The 21,046-nt window shown below is 48.9% G+C and overlaps 1 protein-coding gene across 2 annotated transcripts in view; it reads left to right on the forward strand.

Annotated features, from left to right (window-relative positions):
* PBX4 (PBX homeobox 4) overlaps window positions 1–21,046 on the forward strand; it is a 46,975-nt gene that overhangs the window by 19,318 nt on the left and 6,611 nt on the right. For both annotated transcript variants that reach the window (XM_045551832.1, XM_045551828.1), the window contains exons 3-4: window positions 20,179–20,426; window positions 20,697–20,887. In XM_045551832.1, the coding sequence (XP_045407788.1) occupies window positions 20,179–20,426; window positions 20,697–20,887 (439 nt within the window). The remainder of the gene's footprint in view (window positions 1–20,178; window positions 20,427–20,696; window positions 20,888–21,046) is intronic.

Genomic DNA, 21,046 nt, shown 5'->3' on the forward strand with positions numbered 1-21,046 from the left:
CTGACCCCTGAGCAGTATATACTTGCTTGACATTTTAAAGACTCTTCCTTTGATGACCGCAGATTTGGGGTACCATATTAGTTCAAAGAAACATTTCATTATGCATCTTCCTGGTATCACTCCTTAACCCGAGTAGAAGCCAGGATTTTATTTATCTTTACCACCACTTTCCCTTTTCATAAAAGCCAGCCTGTGGTAATTCTTTAACCTTTCTTTTTCTTTCCTTTTTTTTTTCCTTTGAGATGGTCTCCCAGGCTAGAGTGCAGTGTCATGTCATCATAGCACACTACAACCTCAAACTCCTAGACTCAAGTGATCCTCCTGCCTCAGCCTCCTAAGTGGCTGGGACTATAGGCGTGAGCCACCGGGCTCAACCTAATTCTTCTACTTTCTAACCTGGAAGCCTATATTCCATTTGGTTTGCAAAGCCATTGTAGCTTGACTGGTCTACATTTGTTCTCAGAGGTCTATTTATATGTATTTAACTTTTTGTTTTGAAACAATCATAGATTTGCAATAATGTTCCAAGAATAGTGAGAATACATTTTCTTCCTGAGCCATTTGAGAGTAAGTTGCCAATGTGATGCCCCATGACACTGACACACTCAACATGTTTCCTTCAAACAAGGAAATTGTCCTGTTTACCCACAGGACAACCCTCACAGCTGGGAAATTAGCATTGATACAACACTATCATGTAATCCTCAGACCTTATTCAAGTTTTGCCAGTTTTCCCAATAATGTCCTTTATTTTAATTTATTATTTTTTTTAATAGAGACAGCGTCTCACTCTGCTCAGGTTGGTCTTGAACTGCTGAAGCTCAAGCAATCCTCTTGCCTCGGCCTCCCAGAGTGCTAGGATTACAGGCGTGAGCCACCATGCCCGGCCTCCAATAATGTCCTTTATAGCAAAAGGACTGGGGTCAGAATCTTGTGTTGCATGTAGTTATATCTTTTTGGTTTTTTTCCATCTGTGACAGTCCCCATCTTTCTTTGATTTTCATGGCCTTGACTCTCTGGAAGGTCACAGGCAGGCCCTCCATTTGGGTTTGTCTGGTACTTCCTCAACATTAGATTTCTGCCCAACAGCATTGAAATGATACCCTGTTCTTGTGCAGAAGCCAGTTGGGTGGTGCAGCTTCCATCCATCCCGCCACTGGTGATGTTAACTTTAATCATCAATAAGATGGTGACTTCTTTTTAAAGTTGTTCCTTTTCCCTTCAGAGTAAGTATTCTGTAGGGAGGTACTCTGAGCCTGTGTACATACTCCATTTCTCATTAAAATTTCCATTTATTTATTTTGTATCAGGACGGATTCATGGAGTCCTATTTTATCACCATCAGTTACTATCATCATTTATTTTGACAGCTCAAATTGTCCCAGATTTGGCTGATGGGAGCCCCTTCAAGCTGGCTTCATGTATGTACTTCTGACACGTCCCCGTTATCCTTCCTTACTTGCTGCCATACCTATTCCAGCCTCATGTTCTATCCTCCTGCCTCCGCCAGTTCTCCAAGGAGACCTGGTTCCATTTGGAGTAGATCTTGGTCCTAGACTTGCCCATGCGTGTTGCTGCTCCTGGGCACTCTCAGGACACAGAGCTAAAGAGTATTTGTGGGTGTATACGTCTATGTGTGTACACACACACACATATTCACATCTGTTTTTCCTTATCCATACATGCTGAAAACCATACATTCATTCCAATATCCTTAATTCTAGTTCACCACCATAGAGTTCTTGCTATTTTTCTCTTTTTAGATTTATAGATCCTTTCTCCAACAGTGAGAACTCTGCTCCTGTCATCTTTGGGACTTGTGCTTATTTAATCATTCCCCTGCCCCTTTATCCCCATATATACCAATCCAGATATCGACCCCTCTTTACCCCTGCCCCTGACCAGGCCACTGCCTGACAGCCCCTATATTGACACCCCTGTTGGTCTCCAACACCCAGTGTCAGCTGGCCCTCCTCCATGGATACCGGGTGCTGGGCCGTGATGCCCCATCCCCGCTCAGATGCCTCTCATGGGTGTGTGAATATCTGATGGCCTGTCTTGTCTGTTCCTTATTAAATTATAGGGAGCAGATGTTACAGAAATGGAAGCACAAAGGTTAGGCTGTCTTGGGGGACCAGACACACAAGCTTCTTGCTAGCAGTAAATTGGTTTTAAACAAATTTGCCTTCAAACCCCTGGCAGCACTCCCTGCTGGTGCTTCAGCATTCTGGGTGGTGACCTGGACAGGCAGTAGTCCTGCACCCGAATGCGCCCTGAGTCCTGTGTGCCGAGAGAAGCTGCCTGCAGGGGACACAGCCAGTGTGTGCCCACCCCCTGGAGACACTGGCTATAGTCATATGCTCCTTAGTATCGTGAAATTGTGTAATGTTGATCCATGTCAATTTTTGCCTAATAAAAATAAGCCAGTGTCAGTACCGCCCATTGGGGCATGTGTGCCACCAGACACAGGTGCCTGAGCTGTCCCCTCCCCACCTGCCACCCTGCCCTTAGGAAGCAGCCCTTTGGGGGCTCCCCACTGCCCACAACAGGTGTTTAGCAATATAAAATATGGAATTTAGTAGTAGTAAAATGCAATTTTAAGAAGTATTTTAATCAACTGTCAGGAAGCTGTCATTCTTGACCTTTGTCCTGTCCATGAGCTGCTGGGACTGAATGAGAAACCAGTTCTTAAGAATGTGGGTGTTCCGTCTGGGCACGCCTCTTTTTAGCTCCATCTGCCTCTGTGTAGGCAGTTTCAGGAAAAATAAAGGATCGATATCTACTGCTGCCGAGGTAGACAGGTGTTGTCTGTTTCAATCCCTGACATGACCCTGCCCCAGCCTCCCAGGCTTCAAGGACCTCACTGGGACATTTTTTTTTTTAGAGATGAGTTCTCACTGTGTTGCCCAGGCACTCCTGGCCTCAAGTGATCCGATCCAGTCCTCTCCCCTGGGCCTTCCAAGTCGCTGGGATTACAGGCATGCGCCACCGTGCCTGGCTTTCGCTCAGGACTTTTAACTTGCACTGAGCTGAATCCCAAGGCAGACGCAGGGCTCAGAGCACAGGCCACACATGTCCCATCTGGGCATTTCTTCAGAAATAAAGGCTTTTCCACTGACTGACTCCAATGTCCAGGCACAGGGTGCATTTTGGAGTGCAGGGCAGGTAAGGGGCAGCAACTGCCCAGCCTTGAAAAGTGTGAGCTGGGATCCTGCACTGCCCAAGAGAGTCGGTGGCCGCCTTTTCTTGAGTGTCAACTTCAGTGTGTCTTCCCATCAGTAGGAAGTGCAGTCAGAGAGCGCTATGGGTCCTACCCGTGGGCCACAGGCCTTGATGTGAAGAACAGATCGGCCTTCTAGTCTCAGGGACAAGCTGGCCAGTGGCAGGAAAGTAAATGAGATGTCCATTCTGTTCCATCTTCCCCCAACCCCATGAACAGAAGTGGCCAAGTCTTAGCCCAAAAAAACTGTTGCTGCTGGATGAGCAATCCCATGAGCTGGGATCCTGGTGTGTCTCACACTGGGACACAACAGGACGTGGCTGCTTCCCCACTTAACCTCCAGTTCTCACATTGCCCTCTGGCTAAGTCTGCAACAGGCCTTTAGGGTAAAGACCAAACTTCCGCAGAGCGTTTAAAGGCTGATGGGCATTAATGTCACCTGGGCTGTGGGTCGGCAGCTTGGTGCTTCCAGGAGTCGTCGCCCTGAGCCCTCCAGCAGCTTCAGGCAGGCCCTGTTGCTCCTGTTTTACAGATGAGCAGCAGGAAGCTCCGAGAGAGGATAGGGGCCTGCCCGGGGCACACCCAGGCACCCCACAGCCAAGCAGTGTGCTGCCCCTCATACTCCCCCACCATCCTTGCATGTGAAGGGAACCCTTCCTGTCCCTCACGACCTGTACTCACCGGTCCTGTGTGCACACCCATGTCACGTGTACTCATGACTATTCCTGGCCAGTGCAGGGTCCAAGATGCATTGTGTTCTTGGGCCTGTCCTGGTACCTGCACTCTGTCTGTGTACCTTATACTTTTATTGAATGAAAAACTACTTCTAGTGACTGATACATATTAACTGAAATCCCTTTCAAATCCGGTTCATCTTATATGGTTTGGAAGATTGAGTATCTGGGGGCCTGACTTAGACTTAGAACACGGGGCTTGTCATTCACTTCAGCCTGAAAGGAAAACAGTCCTCCAGGTAAGCTAGTGTCACTGGGCGTCCTGGAAGCACTCTCTGGCCAGTCTGAGGAATGGCCTAGCGTCAGCTTTGCCACGCCACGCCACGCCACATCACATCACGGTGCCTGGGTGTTCCTGCCTAGGGTGGCCTCTGAAGGCCAAGGGTACTCTTGGTGTGCATGCTTCCTTTCAAACTCTCCTTCCCAGAAACAGCTGTCCTTCTTGGTGTCTAGAGGAGCTGTTCTGAGGAGAATAAAATAAACCCTTGTTGGTTGGAGAGCTTTGAATTTAGCTGAGAGGACCAAATACTGGCCACAGGCCCGGCCCTCTGCTGTAACTCTGAGGCTAGGTGCCCTACACAATTCAGAAGTGTTTGAATTTGAGGTATGTCACACTGATGTTCTCAACAAGGAATGAGGTGTGGCCTGAATTCAAACAGTGGCATTTGGCACCAGACCAGGAACAATCTCCCACGTTGGAGTGGGTCAGGCTTTGCCTCCACGTGAACATGAGTGTCAGCTTGTGTAAGAACCTTCCAGTCTTGAATGGCAGGCTGGCAGGCAGCTCAGCCCAGGCATGCTGAGCCCCAGAGGCCCCTGGCAGACTTACCCAGCCCTCCTGTCTTGGCAGTTCTCAAGGAGGGGCCTGCTTAGTCTTCTCTGTGCTGTGACCATCCCCTGTGCTGGTCTGTGTCTCTCTGAAGAATGAGAAGTCCTGGAGTCCCATGTTAGCCAGGCTTGCTGTGCTGTGTGAGCGCAGATGGCTCCTTCCAGGGGAGTAAATGTAAGTTATTCATCACATCAGGGAACGCCGTTTGGTCCTCCCTACTGCTGTACATTGGCCTTGCTGGTAGTTGGCAGGCAGAAGTATCACACGTTTCCTTTCCTCTTCAGCTGGTCAGGGCAGAATCATTGTCTGTAAGTTCATTCAGCCTCCTGGTTGGGGTTGCACTGTGCTCCCAGGGGTTTCTTACTGTCCCAACAATCACCTTGAGGGCCAGCCTGTAGCCTCTCTGGAGCTCAAATCACTTTTCTTTCTTTCCTTTAGAGACAAATTCTCTCTCTGTCACCCAGGCTGAAGTGCAGTGGCGATCAGCTCGCTGCAACCTTGAGCTCCTGGGCTCAAGAGATCCTCCTGCTTCAGCCTCCTGAGTAGCCAGGACCACAGGCATGCACCACCACACCCAGCTAATTATTATATTTTTCCGTACAGATGGGGTCTTTCTATGTTGCCCAGGCTGGTCTCAAACTCCTCGCCGCAAGCGATGCTCTCACCTCAGCTCCCAAAGTGCTGGAATTACAAGTGTGAGCCACCACACCCTGGCTCTCAGATCCGTTATCTAATCAGCTGTATTATGGGGCTGAGTCCCATGTACAACATTTCTCTAGGGCTGTACTGGGAGTGGACCCTAGAGCTGGGGAGCTGTTTTCCAGGTTGTTTTGAGCGTCCTTCCTGGACCCCAGTCTCAAGGTGACTCCCGAATCAAGCTTCTGAGTCTCATCAGCTGACACTCGCCATAGGGCTGTTAACATCTGAATTAATTAAAACCAGATACAATTAACCAGTGCATTCCTCAGCCTCTCTAGCCACATTTCAAGTGTTCAGTAGCCACACGGGGCTGGTGCCATCAGTATTAGTGCAGGTCTAGAACATTCCATCATTGTGAAAGTTCTATAGGACAGACAAGTGAATCAATATATACAAATCAAGGATTATGAAAACAACCCAATGTCCATGATGACTAGAAAAACAAAATGTGGTCCATCCATACCATGGGATACTATTCAGACATGAAAAGGATTGAAGCACTGATTCATGCTACAACGTGGATCACCTTGAAAGCATGATGCTGAGTGAAAGTAGCTTGGCACAGGTGGCCACATAATGTATGATTCCATTAATATGAAATGTCCAGAACAGGCAAATCCACAGAGACAGAGAGATTAGTGATTGTTGAGGGCTGGGACAGGGAGTGGGAGTGACTGTTAATCGGGAGGGGTTTCCTTTTGGGGGGATGGAAATAGTGTTAGTGGTAGTGGTTGCATAACCTTGGGAATAAACTAAAAACACTGAATTATTCATTGTAAATGAGTGGATTTTATGGCATGCAAATTATATCTCAATAAATCTATTATAAAATCACCTCAAGGACTGGTAGGGATCATAGCTCAGAGGATGTGCCTATAGCTTAAGGCCTTAGTACACACACATATTCTTGTGAATTAGCATTTATTTTTACAGCATCTAATACCCGGTTTAGGTTTCATCTTAAGGCTTAACCATTGGCTGAAATTATCTTGTGCTTTTGTTTCTGGTTTGTTTTCTGACTCCCTCCCTGGAACACCAGCACTACAAAAGCACAGCGCAAGTCTGCGGTGCATCCCTGCCCCATCGTGGCAGGCTTGGCACACAGCACCTACCAGTAAATGTCTTTGTTTTTTTTCTTAGAGAACAGGTTCTTGCTGTCACTCAGGCTGGGGTGCAGTGGCCCAATCATAGCTCACTGCAGCCTCAAACTCCTAGGCTCAAGCAGTCCTCTCACCTTAGCCTCCTGAGTAGCCGGGACTACAGACATGCACCATGATGTTTAGCTAATTAAATTTTTTTTGTAGAGGCAGGGTCTTGCTGTGTTGTCCAGGCTGATCTGAAGCTCCTGGCCTCAAGTGATCTTTTCACCTCCACCTCCCAAAGTGCTGGTGTGAGCCATCATGCCCAGCGACCAGTAAACTTCTTGATGGCATGAAAGTGACTAATCTTTCTTGACATAAAATGCTGAGTTGTTCTGTCACCTAGAACGTGCTTGATTAACATTTGTTCCTGGGGCAATTCCTTTTAGAGTAGTTAGGGCATTGGCCCACTTAAAAATCTTAGATTCTCAGACTAGGAACTGGTAGGACATGATTAGTATGTGTGTTGCTGGGCTGGTCACCTCCCTGCGTGAGACTCAGCCAAATAAAGACACACACCTTGCAGTGGCTGCCGCCTAGCTTCTGAAGCATGTAGGCCTTTCCCCACAGCTCCCATTAGTTCTCGTTCAGTTGAAATTGGAGCATTTCTTTGGTTGAGAAATAAAAATGTTTATGGTGGACAGAAACCATCCGTAAGTACCATATTTCTTAGCCATGGCTCTTAAATGTTTGCTTCTCCTCATAGGAGATAACGGGCTCATTTTTCCAGATATTTTACCTGGCTACGTTTAATATTACAGTGTTTTGCTGTCTTCCTTTTGCGCTGTGGCCATGTACAAGGAAAACAGCACAAGAAAGCAAGCCTAATCAAATCACAAATCATTCTACTCTGCATCAGGAGTCCATATAGTAGTTTATTACAGAATTTCAGGGCTTTAATTAACAAGCATGTACACATAGGGAAAAGAAGTCAATTTGCACATTTGGTTGAGGTTCCAGCACCTTCAGTTGTGACCAGTTGTGGTCTATCTGAATTAAGGATTAATTAGAGATGGTGGAAATTTGCCTAGCATGCTAATCCCTTGTCTGGGTGAGTATCTAGTATGTGGCACTCATGATTGCAGAAAATGATGAGTGTTTGTTAAGGAGTATTCTTTTTTTAAAGTCCTATGGGACTGAGAAAGTTCAGTGACTTCTAAGGATGTATCTAGAATATTGCTTAAATGGACTACCCTATGGGATTTGGCCTCAAAGGTAAAGGCAGGCAGTTCTCAACACAGACAGGCTGCATTCCAAAGTCTCCTTGCGTAGAGTTAAGAACTCAGTGTTCTTTATCCCCAGGGAACAATAATATAAAACAGCCCTTGTTTGTGTGGATGGCCAGCAGCAGCCAGTTGGTCAGACCCCACCTTGGGGTCAGTTTGGGGGCACAGTGGAGAGGAGGGGAAGTTGTCCATTACATCTGTGACTCCAGCTGCAGGGATGCCCTTCAGCCTGTGGGTGGGTCACATCTTCTCCATCCTTACCTGCTGCCTGTTGGTCCATCTCTGTCATGGGGTTCTGGTCATGTCCTTTTGACTAGCCCCTGCAAGACTGAGCTGAGGAGGGGCCTCCCTGCCTATATCTTACTTGAAGCAGTGCCTCTACAGCAGCAGTCCCCAGCCTTTTAGCACCAGAGACATGTTTCAGGGAAGACAGTTTTTCCATAGACCAGGCTGTAGGGGGGTGGTCAGCGAGACAGAGCTCAGGCAGTGATGTGAGTGATGGGGAGTGGCTGTAGATACAGATGAAGCTTTGCTTGCTCACCTCTTGCTGTGTGGCCCAGTTCCTGACAGGCTGTGGACTGGTACCAGTCCGGGGACTGGGGACTGCAGCACTAAAGTATCTTCAAGTGGCGCGTGCCTGTAGCTCTAGCTATTGGGGCGGGAGAATTGCTGGAGCCCTGGAGTTCAAGGCTGCAGTGCACTATGATGGCTCCTAAAATAGCCACTGCACTCCAGTCTGGGTGACATTGCAGGGGCCTGCCTCTAAAAAATAAAGCCATAAAGCATCTCCAGGAGGTCTGAGGTTCACTGTGGGATTTGATGAGATGTCTGTTATCAGGTTAAGAAAGGTTCTTTGTATTCGTTGATTTTGCTAAGGGTTTTTATGGTTAATGAGTACTGTTTTCATTGATTTTTTTTTTTTTTTAATCTTTTGGGTTGTGGTTTTTCTCCTTTAGGTCACTGTGTTGATTTACATTGATTTTCATTTGCATTTATTAACATTCACTTTCCTTTACATTGATGATTTACACTGATAGGTTGTTTTTTTTTTTAACTTTCTTTTTTTTTTTTTGGAGACAGAGTCTTACTCTGTTGCCCTGGCTAGAGTGCCATGGTGTCAGCCTAGCTCATGGCAACCTCAAACTCCTGGGCTTAAGCGATCCTTCTGCCTCAGCCTCCTGAGTAGCTGGGACTACAGGCATGGGCCACCATGCCCAGCTAATTTTTTCTATATATTTTTAGTTGTTCAGCTAATTTATTTCTATTTTTAGTAGAGACAGGGATGATGGGGGTCTCGCTCTTGCTCAGGCTGGTCTCGAACTCCTGACCTCAAGCAATCCACCCGCCTCAGCCTCCCAGAGTGCTAGGATTACAGGCGTGAGCCACTGCGCCCGGCCTACACTGATAGGTTTTGAAAGCACTTGTGTGCAGAGATAAATCGTCTTGGTTATGATTTATGTATTTATTCACACACACACAGACCCTGCTGCCTTTAGTTCGCCGGTTGATTTAGCCCTTTCAGCTCCATCTTCATGAATGAGACTGGACCATGCTTTTCTCCCGCAGCAGCCCCCGTCCCTGTGAGTTGGTAGCACGGTTCTCCACGCAGCATGGGGGTGGCCTTTTCTCAGTCTATTCTCCGAGGCACCTTGTTGAAGAAAAGGTTGCTTCTTTTGAGGATATGGTAGCACCAGTCTGTAAAATGGCCTGATGTCCTTCAGGGAAAGGTTTCTTAGCCCCAGTTCCTATTTCCTGAGCATGATTCTCTGAGGCCAGGTGTGTTTCAGGAGCTGGGACAGCAGCGGTGAATGAGACAGTGATGGTTCCGAGTGAGCAGGGTGACTCCAGATGGCCATAAGAGAGGGAGTCCTGTGCCCTAGGCATGGAGAATGGAGATGGGGCAGGCAGGAGGGTCAGCCTCTTGGGGGACATTTGAGCCAGGACCTGACTGATGGGACACCTCTGCTTCCTTGCCGGAAAGCTCACTGCAGTCTCAGGCAGGCAGGAGCTCGGTGCTCTAGGAGCCCTGGAAAGCCAGACTGGAGCTGAGTGGTGAGGGGGCTGGGCAGCAGTGGGGGACGCCAGGAGCACGCAGGGCCAGATCCAAAGAGATGGGGCCTTGGGTTCTCTGAGGAGAGTCCTGCCCACCCCTCACCTTCACTGTGTCAGGCTCCTGGCCTCTTGGCTGGGGCTGCCTGCTGGTGTTCCCACTGTCCTGGCCTCCCCTCTCTTCCTCACACCTGTGGATGCTCTCTCTGAAATTGAGCAGCTCTGCTTCCTCCATGGGCCTCTCATAGCCAGTCTTGTCTCCTGCTGCTCAGGCCCAACCCCCAGCCCACCCCGGCCACTCCAAAACCCCACACCTATTCCCACATTGTCACCTTGCACCTTAGCAGGAACACCCTTCTCAGCTAGTAACCCCCAGTCCCTCAGCTCCCAAAGCTAAGTGCTGCACCCCAAGGTCTGGGTTCCCATGGCAGTGTGGTGCCCCTGGGCTGGCGTCTCTACCCTAGGGTGGTAATGACTCAAAGGGGAAGCAGGCGATCTACAGATGCTTGCCAGGAAATAGGTTTACCCTCCAAGAGGGTCATTTCCAGACTGTTCCACACCAGCTCTTAGTGGACCTGAAGAGTTAGGCTCTGGGACTGAGGCAGTTCAGGGACTCACCAGAGCTTCTGGCCATGACCCAGGCGCAGCCATCAGGCTGCTCCGGCCTCGGGCAGGGTTTTGGCCACTGCAGCCTGGTGCCTTTGTGAAACACAAGCAAGATGATCTATTAGGAAGAGGAAAGGAAATAATAAAAACAGATGTATAAGGTAATAAGCGTGAAAGTTGCACTCAGTTCCATAGACGTATAATTACTCTGTCACATTGCTATAAGTTTGTACATGCTGGTGTCTCTGGGGCTTCGCTGTAGGCAGGTGACAGGCATGGGCCAGCCCAGAGCATAGAACACACCTTTCCAGGAGTCCTGGTCTGGAGTGTGGAGCAGGGCAGGCAAACTGCAGGGTTTGTAAGTAAAGGTTTTATTGGAGCACAGCTGCTCATTGCGTTACATAGTCTCTGTGGCTGCTTTTGCAAGATAGCAGCAGTTGAGTAGCTATGACAGAGGTGAACTGTGTGGCCCACAAACCCCGAAATAGTTACTCTCTGGTGATCCCTGGCATAAGGGATTCTTTGCCTCTGAAGCAAGGACAGGGAAAGTGGGTGAGGGATGGTGGTTTCCAGAAGGGTGGGCATCTGCAGAGCTTCCCTGCTGGTGAGAGGAAACTTCGATGGGATGCCAGGTGGAGGTCCTGGGGACAGCCCTGGGGCCCCTGAGCTGGGGCGTAGATGCGGCTTTTCACAGCAGCAGCTCCTGCCTGGGTGGGGGCAGCGGGCCACACACTGCCCTCATGATCTCATTGAGTCCTCATGCGTGGAATCCCATCTGAATGATGCCAGAACTGAGGCTCAGAAACTGCCCATGTCCAGGAACAACTGGCCCTGACCAAATCCAGATTCAAACCAGGTTCCCTGACACAGGGGACTGGCCTCTGATCTCTGTGGCCATAGCCAGTTCCGGGAGCCCCTGAGGGGTGTGGCTGCCATGCATGGTTGAATGGGTCTCCAGGTGAGCCTAGAATGAGTTTGGGACACCTGTGGTCTGTTGGATGAAATGAACTCTGATAGGAAACGACTCCTGGGTCACAAGTACATGCTCCATTGGTGTCCACCCCTACGGAGGAACCTGGGGAGACCCAAAAGGTAGAAGCTGCAGCATCAGAAAGAGCAACCCCAAGCTATTTAGACCTTCCCAGTTGCTGGTACTTTTTTGTTTTTTTTAAAGCAGTTGGGGTCTAGGTACAGAAGGTTACTTGCCATGACCACGTGTCTTCCCTTTCCCTGTCTTCCAGTATGGGAGGCATTGTTTAGAGAAGAAACACCCTCACAACAAATGACAGTGGTGCCAGTGACGAGTACCTTGTCAGATTGTAAATGAATTACCTTATGACCTTTGGCTCTCTGCCTACAAGAGAAGTTGGAGCTGGTGGAAGTTGAGCTCACATTCCGAGAATCGGGACAGGAAATGTTACCCTCCGCACAGGTCCCAGTTACCATGCTGGGTGTCTCCTGCGGAGCTATGACTGGTGGCCAGTTCCTTCCAAGATGCTGGCAGGAGGCTGTTCCAACCCCAGCCATTTGTCACCCCCAAAGCTTAGGCCTAGATCTTAGTACTCAGTAAATTATCAAAAAAAGCATCTTGCTTTCTGGAAAGCAGGAAGTCTCCATGTTTTTTCCTTAATGTCAGTTCTCACCTGTGACTGCAGAGACACTCAGTGGTGCTGTCACTTCAGGTGTCTGCCTGAGCTGGTGTGATCAGAATGAGCTGGGACTGTAGGTGCTCAGTGTGCACTGGGGCCCCTAGCCCTGAGGTCGGCACACGAGGCTTCAGCTTTCTGTCATCACAGGGCTCCTCAGAAAGAGGTTTGGCTACCTCTCACTTGGCTTCGGTCCCTCCGTCGGTTCCAGAGTGCACACCTGTGGGTGCTGGGGAGAGAGAGCTCGCTCTTCACAGTCAATAGCGCAGGAGGCCCTGCTGCCACAGGTGAGGAGCTCAGCTTCTTGCCGGTTTGAGACAGCAGGGAGGGAATGAGGTGACCCTTTGCTGAGTCCCACACCCTAGCGGGCAGAGTTCCTAGAGTCCACCAGGAACTCCACCAGTCAGTGCTCAGAGCTGCTCCATTCACAGCCAAGGGCAACGGCCAATGGGTGACACAACGGCCACACAATCGGAAAGCAGCTGACATAAGGGACCAGTTGGGGCATCTAAAGTCTCTGGCCCTTAACCCATGGATTAGACTTCCTCAGCCCAGCCTCACGCCCCCAGCATGAGAGGAAGCTGGAACACAGCCCTGCTGCCGAGCAAGAGCATTCACGATGGCTGAGGGAGCAGGGGAGCAGTTTGGGGAAGTCAGGGCCAAAGAGACCACCTCTGAGCCTTCTGTTTTCCCCCGTGTTTTTGTTTGATAAGGAGAGAAAAATAAAAACAGCTCAGGGTTATGTTCCTGTCTCAGTCTGCTCAGGCTGCCTTAATAAAATCCCACAGACTGGGTGGCTTAAACAACAGAAGTTTTTTCTCACAGTTTCAGAGGCTGTGAAGTCCAAGATCAAGGTGCCAGCAAGGTAGATTTCATTCTGAGGCTTTTTCTCTTGGCTTGTAGGTAGCCACCATTTTGCTGTGAGCTCACAAGGCCTCTTTGTGAGAAAAAGTGAGCTCCCTGGTGTCTCTTCCTACAAGGACAGTAATCTTATCAGATCAGGGCCACACCCTTATAACCTCCATTAACCTTAATTACCTTCTAAAAGGCCCATCTCCAAATACAGTCACATTGGGGGCTAGGGGTTCATGTGAATTTGGGGGAACACAAACATTTAATCGATAGCAGTTTCATATTGTTTCTTACAAAAAACATAATATTCCCAATTTTATTTTATATCGTTGTTTGGTTTACTGGGGTTTTTTTAATCACCCTCAGTACATCGGGAACAGAAGGAAATCCAGCAGTTTGACAGGGGGTGGAGGGTGCCTTTGTTTAGTTCTGTCTCCATGTCTGAGTGCCTCCAGCAGAGGCTGCCCCTAAGCTGAGCCTCTGGTCCCCAAGGCCTCCCAGTGTGCCAGTTGAGAGCCCTGGGGGATCTGAGAGGCGTGGCTGAGATGCTCTGGAACAGTCCACCAGGAACTGAGCTTGCTGTAATTGATGGTAACAAAGGTCTAATGACCATAATTACGCAGCTGTGGTGCACTGGGAAGACAAGAGCATGGTGCTGAGGGAGCTGCAGGCTACACACGAGGAAGCAGCTGACAGCAAGTGAAGTCCAAATGCACTAGTGTGGGATGGCAGCCCCCCCCCCACACACACACACAGTGACTCATGGTAGTGATCGAGGCACAGGGCTTTCCTGGGTAACTTATTTTTTAAAGCTTTGCTTTTTCTCAGACATTTATACATTTGCAAAAATGTGTAACCTTAAATAAAGCTTGTACCATGTGATTGCCTCTCATAATGGCATCTTCAAGAGACATGCTGTTAATACCACAGGGCCCGAATGTGATGGGTATGTTGTCTGTGCCCAAGTTCATGCACATCTGGGCGCTTCTGGTCTTTCAGAATTACAAATACTGTGGTAATGTGCCTCCTGTAAATACATCTTTGTTTACAGGTGTCATTGTTCTGTAGGATAAATTCTCAGAACAGGAATTTGGAGATCAAAGATTATGCACTTGTCAATGTTAAAGATCTTTCTAAAACTCCCCTCCAGAAAGGCTGTGCGATGCATACCCTGTGAGGAGTACATGAGAAAGGCACCGGTGTTCTCGTAACCTGAGAGTTTTAATTGGAGAATAGTAAGTCCTGAAGGTTTTTTGGTATACTTTTTAAAGCTTTTTTGGTATATTTTTTAAAATCAACACCTAGCGTGGTACCCGGCTTGTGATGTGCTTTCAGATGAATGAAAGAATGCCATGTGTCCTGAAGCAGCCACGAATCTCATGCACACACCGGCAAGCAGGTACATACACACCTGTGTGCACACACACGAAACACACTTGCATTAAGCTGCATGTTCCTTTCCCTAATTCGATTGAACCTGTGATGGAAGGTGTGGAGGTGGCTTCCTCCTGCATCCCAGGTGTCAGGCATGCGGGGGGCCCTGGGAAGGAATGGGTCCTGTGTGTCTTCCTCCACCCACTCCGATGCCTGGCCTGGACCTCAGCACTGAGGATGGAGCTGCTGAACAACATACAGGGCCTCAGCAGAGTGTCTGCCACGCTCTTCAGAGGCTGGGCAGGGCTCTGAGGGGGACAGTTCACAAAGGTGAGTTTAGGAAAGGTCTTAACGGCCGGGCTTCAAATTTTGGAACCCCTGTGAGTGCCAGGGAGTTGTGAAGTCTTTTAAACAAAAGAATGGTGTGATGAACACCGCCTTTGAAGTTAGTTGGCTTACAGGTGTTTGTGACCGGGAGGAGGGGAGGAGGCCTTTGCTCCACAGGTTGTAGGGGGGAAGGGAGAGTTGGTGTGGTAGGGGCCCAGGAATGGGAAGGGTAAATGGGAGATCAGTCATCCAGGTGGAATCAACAGGATTTGAAAACAGAGAGACTAGGGAGAAGATGGCCATTGTCCATTGTGAGCCAGGAGGATGGGGGGGCGGTCGTTACGGGCAACAGGCAAATGCAGGTTAATTCGGAGAGCTGCCTTTACCTGTCTGTCTGAGAGTGTCCACCTGCTGTGACTGCCTTCCATATCCATAAGGCCCAGACTGTGGGGGCGAGCACCCTGAGAGCACCGTTCTGAGTTGTCTGTCCAAGCTCATGGCTGCTGCCGGTGTGGGGGAACTAAAATTGACAGCTGGAGAGTCTTTTTTTTTTGAGATAGGGTCTCGCTCTGTTACTGGAGGCCAGAGCCAGGGTGCAGTGGCAATATTATAGCTCACTGCAACCTCAAACTCCTAGGCTCAGGTAGGCAATCCTCCTGCTTCAGCCTCCCAAGTAGCTGGAACTATAGGCACATGTCACCACACCTGGCTATGTTTGTTTTATTTTTTTGTAGAGATGGTCTTGCTGTTGCCCAGTCTGGTCTACAGTGTCATAAAGATAAAGATTGTTTGAGAATTGGGTCTCCAAACTGGAGGCTAGCAGCTAACTGAGAAAAGGGACGCCTTTCCTTTAGTTCTTTCAGAAGGAGTGTAGGTGCAGCCCAGTGGGACAGAGTGAGTGTTGAGGAGAGGCCCCAAGGATAGGGCAGCGGGAGTCTGCAGCCTGGTCTGGCTCTCTGGAAGGGGGTGTTCTCTAAAGCTCTGAGGCCAAGGGCCAGAGTAGTTACCAGGCTGTAGGGAATTCGTCACTGCCAGCGGCGCACTTTTAAATAGATGCGTGGAGTCAGAGGAGTGCTTCTGGGAAGAGATAGAGCCGAACCTGAGTGTATTTAGAAAGGTAGCTTGGGAGGAGTATCTGCTCCAACATAGTTCAGCAGGGATATGTCCTGATGCCCTTCTTCATGGTGACGGTTTTCAGAGATGTTTATGAAATTTTAGAAAACACAGAAAAAATAAGAAAATAAGGCCAGAGTCAGGGCCACCGCCACCACCATCATCATCCTCCAGAGCCTCTGGGACCTTCAGTGCCACCGCTGCCGAGTCCCCCGTACCATCCCCCTCCTCACCATACTATGGGGGAAGACCTTCAAGCAGCGCCACACCTTCAAACAAAGAGTAAATGGTGTCTGACTTATCCAAGAGCAGCATCCTACCAAAATCCTGGTGGTAATAGCACAAATACAAGGGTGAGAAGCAGCTTTCTGTCCTGGATAAAACCAAATTTCTTATACTTGATCATGTCAACACAGGTGACGTCATCCAAATAATTAGAAGGTGCTTACAGCCTAATGCTAATCAAGCCTTCTTCCTGTTGGTGAACAGACATCATGGAGTGTGTCTCCTCGCCAGTCCTGGAGGTGTATGAAAGTGAGAAGGATGAAGACGGAGTCCTGCATGTGGTATATTCCTCCCAGGAGATGTTTGGAATGATATTGTCAGTGTAAGACTAGAAAAATGCATCTATTCTAGAACTTTTTAAACTCTTAGCAAGGAAAAAAAGAGACATTGCCAACTGAGATTGATCAGTTCATCTAATCACAGATCATCAAAACAGTCACGTTCCCACCGAGAAGTTTTAGGAAGTTGTTTTTGTATTTCAAGCAGAAAAACTGAGCTCCAGATGAGCACATTCAGCTTTGGAAAACTATATTATTTAACCTAGGCTATCTTGTTTGCATTCTAAGTTGCCAACAACAACAAAAAAAGAAAACAGACACCCTTGATCCCACCAGCTAGAGAAAAGCTTCTGTTCCTATCTGGAGTGTTGGTTTCCAGTCTGCTTTCTGTGCATGTCTGTGCTAGTGTCTATTTCTGTTTGGCCAGTCTCTGCCTCTCTCCCCGTGTCTCTCTTCCCCACATAGGACACAGGCTTTGGGCAACAGCAGACTGAGCTGAGAAACAATCTTTCACTTCTTCATTCAGCCAGCATTACTCTTCAACTTCTTGTGGCCAATAGAAGAACGGCCCCATCTGACCTTAAGATGGGGAGGCACAGTGGCTCACACCTGTAATCCTAGCACTCTGGGAGGCCAAGGCAGGAGGATCGTTCAAGGGCAGGAGTTCGAGACCAGCCTAAGCAAGAGCGAGACCCCGTCTCTACTAAAAATAGAAAGAAATTATCTGGACCACTAAAAATATATATAGAAAAAAATTAGCCGGGCATGGTGGTACATACCTGTAGTCCCAGCTACTCAGGAGGCTGAGGCGGTAGGATTGCTTAAGCCCAGGAGTTTGAGGTTGCTGTGAGCTAGGCTGACGCCATGGCACTCTAACCCAGGAAACATAGTGAGACTCTGTCTCGGGGAAAAAAAAAAAAAAAGATGGGGAGCTGATTCAGGGTGTACCCCCGTGGGCCCGGGGACTTCACAGGTGTCCGTACAAGTGGACGAGGGAGCCCAGAGAAGGGTCACACAAGGTGTGATGTGAGAAGCCACAACCAGTGGCTTTGAGATGGAGGAAGAAGTAAAGGATGAAGGCGCAGGGAGGCCTCTAGGAGCTGGAAGGGCCAAGATTCTGTCCGGAGTCTCTGGAGCCCCACAGCCCTTGGGGCGGCAGCCAGGGAGACCCTCTTCACACTCCATCCACACAACTGTAAAGTAGTGAACTGCTGGTGTTTTAAGACACTAAGTTTGTGGGAATTTGTTACAGCAGCAAGAGGAAACTCAAATGCTTTAATGTCATTAAAAAGTCTCTGAAAATATGATTGTTGGCGGCTATATTATAACATCATTTTACAGATTATATTCTGGATCTACCGTAATGTATTTAACCAGTCCCAGGTGTTAGCTATTTCAGCTATTTCTAATTTATGTCCTTATTGTCAAATTAGACAAATTTGTATCTAATTTGTGTGGCTAATTTGTGCCGTGGACCTTCACTGCCGGGGTTCTTAAGGATAAGTCTGCATCTCTGTCACCTCATCCCCCCATCCATGTGGCCTTGAATGTTTAACAGAATGTGGACTCTTGTCGCAGTCTTCCAATTTTTCTCATATGGCTTTTGCAAATTTTAATTGAGTAAAGCATAATTTTGGAGAGGGAAGAATGCTATCTTCTGTTAAGTATCAGCTTTGTGGTCAGTCCTTGGATCTGCTTGCTGCTTTTTTTGTTGTTGTTTAAAATTCTGGTTTATGAAATTTGTTGCATGTGTGCTTAATAAATGAACACTAAGTGTAGAAGTGGGTGTATCTAAGGGAAATCCCTGTAAGCATATCTCCTGAGCTCCTTCAGTTTTGACTAGTGAGTTTTTGACCAAAAAAAAAAGGTTACCTATTATATAGGTAATAAGAAAAGGACACTTGTAAGTAACCATCTATATGATCTGATTAAACTGAATTGTTATCTGAGCACTTAAGTCAGTTAGTAGCTGACGTATTAAGACAGCTATTTCCAAGAAGATACTTTGTTTTTCTGAAAAGTCAGAAACTAGATCAACATCTTCACCTCCTTCCCCCATTCCCTGCCTCCCTCCCCTCAGGAAACACCCCGCCCCATCTTCCACCTGTTCTTTTCTTTGTAGCTGCAGACAGTTCTTCTGTCATTAAAGAAGCAAACAGAACACAGACACCCATGAAACCGGCCTCCTTGAGCCTGAACCTGCTCTGGCTCTTGCTGCAGCATCTCCTCCCTGCCCTGCCTGGCTCCCACGCTTCTCTGGAACTTGCTAGTCACATTCTCCCCCACTTACCCCTGCAGCTGCTTTTGCAAAGGTTAGCAACACTCTCCTAATGACTAAGCCCATTTTTTCACCTTCTGTGACTTTTTCTGGTTTTTCCTCAACCTACCTGATAATGCTTTCTTTCTGCCGCTTCCTCTGCTTCTCCCTTAAATGTTGGTTTTCCATTGGTTGTTGGTTTTCCATTTCCATTTTCAAATGGCCGCCTCCTAGACAGCTAGAGATACAGGTGTGTGCATAGAGATTTCTCACATACACCCCTACCTGCTGACGACCCCAAATACAGACTTGCAGCCCAGACAATTTGCTCGACTCCCAGGAAGCAGCCGCCTCCTGGCCACCTGGACACCTGTGCTTAGCTGGGTCACGGGACCAGGCTAAGGCCACATTTTCACCCAGCCCCGCCTGCACAGGCTGCTGCTCTGTGCTGTACTTGGGGAGAATGTGGTGCCATTCATTGTGCCACTCATGGCAGAATGTGGGAGTCATTCTGGATTCTTCTGTCACACCTACATGGGGGGGGCACAGATCCCATGGATTGTCTCTCTGACTGCCCTGTAGCTGACCTGAGGTCCCCACAGCTGTGTCCACCCTAATGGTGGCTACTCCTTGACTGCTTCCCCTGCGCCTTTCAGTGGAGCTGGGACAGCTTTTCCAAATTGCAAGGCCAATTGTCTTGTGTTTCTGCTTGTAGTCTTTCAGTAGTTTTTTCATCTTTCTTTTCTGGCGCCTGTTTTTTTTTTTGAAACACGGTCTTGCCCTGTTGCCCTACCTAGAGTGCAGTGGTATCATCGTAGCTCACTGTGACCTCAAACTCCTGGGCTTAACCAATCCTCCTGCCTCAGCCTCCCGAGTAGCTGGGGCTACAGGTGCCACCACCACACCCGGCTAATTTTTCTATTTTTAGTAGAGTTGGGGGCTCAGGCTGGTCTCAAACTCCTGACCTCAAGCGATCCTCCCGCCTCGGCCTCCCAGAGTGCTGGGATTACAGGCATGAGCCAGCACGCCTGGCCTCTGGCACCTTTTTGATCAGGAATTGCCTTGACAACTTTATAGCAACAACCTCACCCCTACCTCCGTATACACAACAGACACAACAGCCCCACACCAGCACCATCCTGTGCCTGGGCCAGCCATGCTGCTGCTTGCCTTCTGCAGTGTGCCCTCCTCCCCAGCACTTCTAGAGAAGGGGTTCAGTCTTCACCAGCACCAGGTGCCCCCACAACCCTACCCTGCCCAGGCCCTGCTACGTGTGGCCAAGTTCTGCCCACATGGGCTGTGCCAAGCTGCAGCTTGTCCCTCTCCTTTCCTCTCTAGAACACACTCCAGAGGGTGGCACTTAGACCAGCGTCATAGTGGGTTACTCGGTGTCTGTTACCAGATCTAGTAACAAAATGAAGTATTCCTTTCCCCAGAAGGTGCTGTACAAAATGTTCAGACAGAACACGGGTGCTAATGTTTTGTTGTGGTTTGTTATCTCTCCAGAAAATGGATCCTGATTTGTTCCTGTCTCTCTTATCTAGCGGTAAGCATCCATGGCATTCAGGAGGAAGATCCCCCGCATGCTCAGCTCACCAGGCTGGATAACATGCTGCTAGCTGAGGGTGTGTCCAGGCCGGAGAACAGAGAAAGAGGAGGACCAGCGGTGGTGGCCGGCCCAGCAACACCAGGTGGCTGTCCAAATGACAATAGCATTGAGCACTCTGACTACAGGGCCAAGCTGTCCCAGATCCGACAGATTTACTACTCTGAGCTAGAGAAATATGAACAGGTGATCTTTCTGCATGGAAGAGTTTCTATCATGTGAATGCGCATTTGTCAAAGCAAAACTTGGAACGCTAACCACCTTTCCTTTGTGGCGCAGAACAGGGAGTACACGCAGAGGTGGCCAGTGTTACTGAAAGCCCTTTCCATTGACTTCTCAGTCACCAGTCTGTGTGTGAGCCAGGGCGTGGCAGGTGGCTGGTTCAGTGTGGAGCCTGCCACCCCTCGCTGCCCTGCTGCTCAGTCACAGGCTGGCCTGTCTGTGTCCCCACCGCAGGCCTGCCATGAGTTCACCACACATGTCACCAACCTTCTTCAGGAGCAGAGCAGGTTGAGGCCCGTCTCCCCCAGGGAGATCGAGTGCATGGTTGGCGTCATTCACAGCAAGTTCAGTGCCATCCAGATGCAGCTGAAGCAGAGCACCTGTGAGGCCGTGATGACACTGCGCTCTCAGTTCCTCGATGCCAGGTCAGGCATGCACACTGCCAAGACCCTGAGGGTGGGCTCTGAGGAAAGTGACAGGAATCCGTGCTGGCTGGGGTTGAAGATAGCTGGGAAGACGATCCTGAAGTATTGATTGCTCTTTTCAGAATTGCTAGAAAACCATAGTTGGGGATGGGGGGCTGT

The sequence above is a fragment of the Lemur catta genome, chromosome 1, assembly GCF_020740605.2.
Source record: "Lemur catta isolate mLemCat1 chromosome 1, mLemCat1.pri, whole genome shotgun sequence".
Classification (NCBI taxonomy): domain Eukaryota; kingdom Metazoa; phylum Chordata; class Mammalia; order Primates; family Lemuridae; genus Lemur; species Lemur catta.